The sequence below is a fragment of the Scylla paramamosain genome, chromosome 46 (assembly GCF_035594125.1).
Source record: "Scylla paramamosain isolate STU-SP2022 chromosome 46, ASM3559412v1, whole genome shotgun sequence".
In the NCBI taxonomy this organism is placed as follows: domain Eukaryota; kingdom Metazoa; phylum Arthropoda; class Malacostraca; order Decapoda; family Portunidae; genus Scylla; species Scylla paramamosain.
In genome coordinates this window covers 8587417-8595857 of record NC_087196.1, presented here as the reverse complement: position 1 = coordinate 8595857, position 8441 = coordinate 8587417, and the positions used below count along the sequence as shown (strand labels likewise).

The 8441-nt window shown below is 49.2% G+C and overlaps 1 protein-coding gene across 6 annotated transcripts in view; it reads right to left on the bottom strand.

The window, feature by feature from the left end:
• Positions 1–240: 240 nt before the first annotated feature.
• LOC135094644 (homeobox protein cut-like) overlaps positions 241–8441 on the bottom strand; it is a 132018-nt gene continuing 123817 nt past the window's right edge. For all 6 annotated transcript variants that reach the window (XM_063994903.1, XM_063994907.1, XM_063994906.1 and 3 more), the window contains one exon: positions 241–8377. In XM_063994903.1, coding sequence (XP_063850973.1) covers positions 7115–8377 — 1263 coding nt within the window. In that variant the 3' untranslated portion in view covers positions 241–7114. The remainder of the gene's footprint in view (positions 8378–8441) is intronic.

Below are 8441 nucleotides of genomic sequence, written 5' to 3'. Positions count from 1 at the left end.
AGCCGTGTCAAGTGTTACCAGTCAACAGTTACCATGTCACCAGTTACCAGACACCGCATCATCAAAGTTACCAGTTACTAGTCACCGGTCACCAGTCACAAGTCACCACAGTCACCAGTCACCACAGTCACCACAGTTACCAGTCACCACAGTCACCAGTCACCACAGTTACCAGTCACCACAGTCACCACAGTCACCACAGCCCGCCACTGTCCCGGCAGGAAGAAATAAAACAGCATATACTCTGTATAAATACAGACAAATAGTTTTAATTTAGAAATCTCAAAAGACATACAGACTGATATGAATATCTTATGTACAATAATATTAAACTTAATTTAAAATCTTACAATGCAAAATGTTCTTGCAGGATGGGATGTATACTAGCGATGTATGCGGGGGTCTGGGGCCTCCCCGGGGTGGGGGCAGCCCCAGGCCCCGGGGGGTGGTGGGGTCTACCTATCTTGTGACTGTAAGTATAAGTAGATAAGTAGATAAGGGCGTAAAATGCTCAATAGATAAATGCCATACTGACCCTTACTGATCAACGCAGAAGAGGAAACTTGGCAATTGGCACAACGATCTTGGGCAGACCAGAGCGGGAGACGCGTCCCTGGCGCCTCACCAGGCCTCCTCCTCCTCCTCCTCCTGCTCCTTCTCCTCCTCCTCCTCCTCCTCCTCCTCGCGACACTATATGGCTTCGTCCCGTACTCGAGGGAAAAAAGGAAGAAGGAAATGAATCGTCTTGTCACTAGTACGCAAGCAGGAGTAAATGTTAAGTCGAGGGTTGGTTCCTATCTAGAATACAGATTTACATCACGTGAGGAGAGTTCGATCCTCCGGTCCACTCTCCTCCTCCTCCTCCTGCCGGGTTGTCTCCTCCTCCTTCGTCGCCGCCTCCATCAAGCTCTGTACAATATTAACTCGCTTCGCTCTCCCGCCACCGTCTCTAATGGGGGTTGGGGAAGAACGTGTTTATTCGCTATTTTTTCTCCACAAGATGGCGTCTCGCTGGTCGCCCTTACACACTTCAGTAACACGAGTTTATGTTAATCTTTTTTTTTTTTTGGAATATCAATATGGAATGAAATAGTCTCTAGGAGGACTCTACTCAGGTAAAAAAAAAGAAAAAAAGTAAAATTATAATTAACACTTTAAAAAGCTTATACCGTGAAGAATTCAAGACTCGTTTTGGTTTGACAGAACAGACACACGAGGAGTGAATCACGCTCAGCTTCCTTTGTTCAATGTCGGGAAAGGAACTAACAATGCGTGGCTGTATGGAGAACAAACAAACAGATCAACGAACAAAGAAACAAGGAAGGCACAAAAAGCCACACAATTACAAACAATAAACTAGTAATTATCATGTCGGCAAAGTGTTCCTTACATACAAACAACAGTACATTACCGCCGTGGCCTGGCCAGCTCCCATCGTCATCACCAGCATCTCTTAACACATACAGAGGATAAAAAAAAAAAAAAAAAGAAGAAAAAAAAAAAGAAGAGGACACTGGAATCTTAATTCATATGCATATAATGTATGTATATATATATATGTATATATTTCCTACCCACCACTGTCACCTACAATGGGAGAGATCCGGGAAAGTTTACGTGAGGAGGAAGTGATCGAGGCGCTGGAGGCACGCGAGGCGCTTCACCCCGGCTCGAGAAGGGGTTCGGAAGGCGCTCGAGGCTCCGCGCTCACGAGGGACACACGGCTCCCGGCTACCTTCTAGTTCACACACAATATTACCACGATGACAGGTTTTCGCAGGCTGGGGACTGGGGAACTGGGGGGACTGGGGCTGGGGGGAGTTGATTGTCCTTGTGGGAGGAAATACAGGGTGTGGGGGGTATTGGTGCGCCACGTGACAGTCTTCTTGTTGCTTGTGGCTCACTGTTCACTTGTATTACAGGTCAAGGTCACCAATCGCATCACGTGACCCTGCGGTGACCTGGCGGGACCCTGACTTCGACTACCGGTGCCCCGCGTTACCACCGGGGGAAGAGTGAAGCTTCGAACGGCGGAGTTTTGGTGTCTTGTGCGTGTTCCGAAGCTGGTTGTCAATGGCGACCCACAGCGGCGGCGGCAGCAGCAGTGGTGGCGTCATCCATGTTTTAAATATTAACTGTGACGACACGCCGCCTCTCCCCCTCCTCCGACACGGCCCGCGAGAACACTTGATGAATAAATATGAGGCGGGAATAGGTTCTCTTAGCGGAGTGAGGCTGGGCGCATCCACTCTGCCTGGGCGGGGGAGTCCGGGCTGGCTGCGTGCGTGCGTGCGTCAGGTCCACCAGCTCATAGGGGCGAAAGTCTCACTATGTCACACTATCACCACAAGTCTTAGGGTTACTTTGTGTGTTGGGGAGGCGTAGCACTGTCTTCCCCCGGCCGGTGAAGCATGAAGTGTTACAACCTTTGTCTGTCTTGTAATTGTGATCGAGATGACAAATTACGTGATTCTCTCTCTCTCTCTCTCTCTCTCTCTCTCTCTCTCTCTCTCTCTCTCATGGCGCCATGCTAATCCATCAACTCAGGGCTAATCACCAAGGATATTTAATGGGCTTTTTGATAAATTACCAGACGCATTTAATTCACTTCATAATAATCGGCAGGTGAAAATAACGAGTCTCTGTATTTAATCAAACCAATCTGAGAGAGGGTCGGGGCGTCGCTCACTAAGCAGATTCCAAAAGTTGATCAAGTAAGAGGGTAATAAAGAGGGGAGAGGGGAGGGGAGAGTGAGAGGGGAGACGAGAGTGGGGAGAAACATATCTGGATGTTCATAATCTGACTCGTGGGGTGCTCTCTTTCCTCTTTCCTCCTTCTCCTCCCTTTGCGGTGAGAGGGGGAGGGTAGAGGGAGGGGAGAATGTGGAGGAGCAATAAGGGGAAGAGAAGAACGGGGAGAGGTAGTGAGGGTAACAAGAATGAGGTGCAGGAAGATTGAGAGGAAATGTTTGTGTCAGGTGGTGTGGGGAAGTGAGGGGAATGGGGGTGAAGGGAGAGGTAGGTCAAGTGTAGGGTGGGGGAGAAAGGGGAGGGGGGAGGTAGTTAGTAAGCTATTGAGTCGTTACCATCATTAACATCGCCAACAACAATAAATAACAACAACAGGAACAGTGACATGCATACAAAGAAAAAAAATAAATAAAGACCTCACAATAACAATAATAATAATAATAATAATAATAATAATAATAATAATAATAATAATAATAATAATAATAATAATGGCGATCTTTAGAGATTATTTTTCCACATTACTCTTGGGATTTTAACCAGACCGAATCCCACTCAAGCCAGAACTGATTAAGACCGCTCACCTGCTGGTCTTAACGAGGTGTAACTGGCAAGTGGGCACGTACCTGTAATGGTCTGGAGACTGACATCACTTAAAGCTTCACCTGATGACCACAATGCATCGCTCATCTCCCTTGTGTCATAATTCTTGGTGGACAGTTTTCGTTTTTATTTCGTTCAACAATACCCAAAGGTTCAACAGCTTAATTTGCGTATCGTATTACTTAACAATAATAACTGCTAATGACAAATACACTCTATACTCGTAAATCAGCAACGAGTATACAAACAACTGACTGACAAATAATAATAATAATAATAATAATAATAATAATAATAATAATAATAATAATAATAATAATATCTCGGTGAATGAACAGTTAACAAGACAACAAGACGAGTTTTCAGCATCACGTCACTGTCACGTCACCGGGGGGAAGGATAACCACGAAGGAATCATTTGTTAACATTAGGACACGAATCACCGGTTTGGTTTCCTTACATAAAGCGTTGAAAAGAACAATGGACTGCTTATAGAATGCATTATCCTTTCTTTCTCTCCAGCGGGACCTTATAACGGACACTCTTCCCGCCACTCACTTTAATTCTGCCTCTCGTCTCAGGAAGATTTGATAGGAGTGAAGGCTGTCAGAAAGTCATGCACTCCTTCAGTATTCACACGTGGAAATGTATTAATTGGTGTGTGAACTGAGTAAAAATAAATCAATGCCAACACTCGCCAAAATAGCTTAAAAGTTTTGTGTATTCGAGTAGAAAAAAATAGTTACAAATACGTCATATTTTTCTCACACATTGCCATGAAAAAAACGATCAAACAACAGACATGAAACCCAAAAATGTACGCAAACAACAGACGGAAAACCCGAAAATGAATGGAAGCAACAGACAAATGTACGCAGACACACAAAAAAAAAAAAAAAAAAAAAGAAAAAAAGAAAAAAAAAAACACCCAAACATTCATTACAAAACAAAACAAAAAGCAAAACAAAATCAACACGAGAAGCAACACGAACCAAAATCAAGCAATTAAAAAAAAAAAAAAAAAAACCCTTGGGAAAATTATATGCAAAATGAGACAAATTGTGGAATCAAAATCTTAACGAACTTATTATTCATCCGTGAAACTTGCTGGTATTCCCTTCATTCCAACAGGTAATGGGAAACTCAGGTGTTCAGTCCGGCTTGTTGTCACATCCACAAATAAAGACTGGATCTGACACAGCGAGGTGGGAGGGAGGGAGGGAGGGAGGGATGGAGGGCAGTGACCGAGGCTGGAGGAAGAGGAGGAAGAGGGAGAGAAGGACGAACTGAAGGGAGAGGAAGGAATTAACTACCTCCGTTGTACTACACATCTCATCTCACCTCTCTCTCTCTCTCTCTCTCTTTCTCTCTCTCTCTCTCTCTCTCTCTCTCTCTCTCTCTCTCATTCGTGTACTACAAATTGTTACATGAAAAAAGAATCACAAACATCCAATAATTTTCTCTCTTCCTTCTTTCCACCCTCCCTTTATCGGCCTCCTCCTCCTCCTCCTCCTCCTCCTCCTCCACGTACAATTATGTCATCGCTTCCTCCAATATAGTGAAATCTTTTCCTGATGACCATTCCATTGAACCCGTGGCGTAATTTCTCTTTTCCTGAGAGAGAAAGGGGAGGGAAGGAAAGGGGGAGGGACAGGGAAGGGTGGAGGAGGAAGAGGAAGGAAGGGAGGAGGAGGAGGAGAGGTTGTGAGGAAGAAGCTTTGATTGTTACAGATAAATGCCAAATCTATACAAGAGGAAGGAAATAATTGTAGTTTTCCTTTCATTTTCCCTCCATTTGTGTGTCGTTTTTCCTTTCGATTCCTTCCTGCCACCCGACACACACACACACACACACACACACACACACACACACACACACACACACACACACACACACAGGAAGGACAAAGTAGTCAGTAATCACAATCATCATCATCAGTCAGGCGGAAAAAAAAAAGAAAAAGAAAACAAGAAAAAAATCGTTTGCCGACGTAGAACATTCAAAATATCGCTTCAAGACTTACAATAGCCCCTTGCCCCCACCTTGTGCCTCCACCTGTCTATAGGGGAGGGTCTGGGAGGGGGGGAGGGAAGGAGGAGGGGTGGAGGAAGGTGGAAAGGTCATTGAAAGAGAGAGGACGCGGTACATTACACCAGATCGATTCTTGAGTGTTTAATTTTCATGATCTCCGTGTTTTCTTCTTCGGCTGTTATACGTTTTCTGTCAAGATTGTCGTACTTTTTTTTTTAGGCATGTCTGTTGTGTTTATTTCTTTCGTTTTTAGTCTGTTTTACGTTTCTATAAAATTGTGGTCCTATTTTTCAAGCATATCTATTGTGTTTATTCCTTTATTTCGTTTTTACTTTATCATTGTTATACGTTTCTACAAAATTATCGTACTTTTTTTTTTGATATGTTCGTTGGTTTATTTTATTTTTTTTTTATGTAATTCGATATTTTTTATTTTGTTTTTGGTTTTGAAAATTGTACTTTTTATTTTTTAACTTACGGTTGGCCACTTTTGTGCTGCATTGAATTTCGAGAAGACAGAACTGAGTGAGTGATTGGCTCGAAGCTTCGTCCGTCGCTCAGGCTTTCTGAAACTCTGAGTCTCTCCCTTAAATCTCCTTATTACAATTATCTTTTTCTCTCCCTGATCTCACCATATTATTTTTCGTTCTCTCTGTGTCTTCATACCTACTCCCATTTCGTCCTGTTACCAGTCAGCCTTACACTTCATCCTCGAACTCCGCCAATCACGTGGGAGCTCCTCACTCACGCAGCCAATTATGTAGCGAGTTATGTGCCATCAGTAATCCCTTCGCGGCTCATTGGTGGATCATTTGTGTTAATGGCCCCTCGGGGTTGTGAGTTGTACAGAGTTTCTCTTTGTTCCTGTCGCCCGTGGAGCCTGTGCTCACCGGCTGTACAACTGATGCAGCTACACAGTCACTTTGGAAGGTCTGACATCGTGACGAAAGTTCGCGGCTCGTCAGGCGAGAGTTCGTTCAGTCCATCAGTCCATGTTCACCGGGCGATGGCAGGGGTGGTCGTGTCTAGGGGTGAAGACTAGAACGAGTCTGTCTGTCGTTCCACGCCCTCAGGCACACGCGGCACCAACTCTCACAGCCGCGCCGCGGGGTCACCCGTCTGAGGGCGTCCCAGTAACGAGGGGCCAGCGGGGGCTGGTGGGAGCTGCCGCGGGTGCTGCCTTTGTGACATGAGGCAGTGGCGGCTGCCGGGCTCACCGCTGCGCCGGCAGCCCTGGCGTGGCGACTCCTGTCTCTTGTTTACTCTCAGATGTGAAGTTGTGTGGTGGTGGTGGTGGTGGTGGTGGTGGTAGTGGTGCTGGCGGGCCTGGTGTGGGCGGCCGCACCGGCGACAAGCTCAGGGTTATGGCATTCTAAATACCTGAAGTCACCTAGCCTACGGGGACCTCCATGAAAAAAAAGTTGGGTGTAGGGCAAATGTATGTACAAACCTTTCGACAAGTTAACAAGTAAAACACACGAACATTTCATAATAAAATAACAGAGGTTGACCTTTTGTAGGACTTATGACTTGAGAGTCTAAATTGTGATTTTATAGGCCCACAACGTGCCTACGAGATTCCAGAAAGGTGTCCGCCGCCGCCGCCGCCGCCGCCGCCGCCGCCGCCGCCTGGGCCCACCTTTGGTACGCTGCACGAACAACAACACTCTAAGAACAACGGGATAAACTCTGGAATCCAAAAGCGTCTTCTTTAGACCGACACTAACATCACGCTTCTTCTTCTTCCTCCACCTCGCCCTCCTCGGCGGGGGGAGCCTCGGGACCCGGCGCGGGTCCCTCCTGGGGGGCGGCGGCCTCCTCCTCCTGCAGGGGCCCAGACTCCCCCTCGGCGGGATCAGGGCGGGGGGGCGGGGTGGGCATGGAGGAGGCGGGCTGCTGCAGGTCCTCCTCGTGCTCCTCCTCCTGCTCCTCCTTGAGGGAGCGTGCGCGCGCCTCCTCCACGGGCGTGGGTTCAATGCGCACCGTCTCCTGCTGGTCCCGCGGGCGGTAGTCGTCCGTCTGCATGACACACACGCCGTTAATGATCACCTCCCGCTCCTTGGGGCCGTCGCCCGACGCCCACGACGGGTTCACCCACTGCGGGGCGGCGGGTTTGCGGCGGGAGGAGCGCGCCACTGGTGAGGGGGCTCCGCGCCCGTCGCGGTCCTCGCCCTCCCCCTCGGAGCGGCCGCCGCCAGGACTCATGGCGCCCGACATGTTGGAGTCTTCGTCCAGGGAGTTGTCGTCGAAGTCGTTCTCGGACTTCATGGAGAGGTCGAGGCCGCTGCCCAGGTCACGGTCTAGGTTGTGGCCGCCCAGGGCATGCGGCCCCAGCTGCGGCAGGTGCGGGAACAGGCTGGGCGGCAGGCCCGGGGCCAGGCCGGGCAGGCTGGGGGGCAGGCCCTTCTCCTTTCTCACCTCCAGTATCCGCTGCGACAGCAGGATGCGGAAGTTGAGTGGGTCAAAGGTCTGTCCCTGTGCCTGGCCGGGGGGCGGCGGCGGGGGCTCGCGCGACGGGGAGCTGCTGCCCCCTGGGCTGCCCGGGTACTGCTTGAGCCGCATGCGGTGGTTGTGGAACCAGTTGGTGATGGTGCGGGTGGACAGCTGGAGCTCCTGGGCCAGGAACTCAATATTGGCCAGGTTGGGGTAGGGGTCAAGGGCGAAGGCCAGCTTGAGGGCCTCCTTCTGCTCCTCGGAGAACAGCACGCGCTGCTTCTTGGAGGTGCCGCCCGGGGAGGGTGCCTGGAACACGTCCTGCGAGTCCTGCGACACCTCGGCGCTGGGGTCCAGGGCGCGCCGCCGCTTGCTGGCCTCCCGCCGCTCGTTCTTCATGTGCTGCAGCTTCTCCAGGTTGCGCGGGTCGTTGAGCCACAGCTGCATGCGGATGAAAGGCTCGCGGCCCTTGATGCTGAGCATGTGCCACGGCTTGGGTTTGCTCAGCAGCTCAGACACGGAGCCCTGGGACAGACCCAGCACCGCCTCGCCGAACAGCTGCGGGAGACGCGAGGGGACACGTGTTACAAAGAAACAAACAGACAGACAAACAACCACCTAC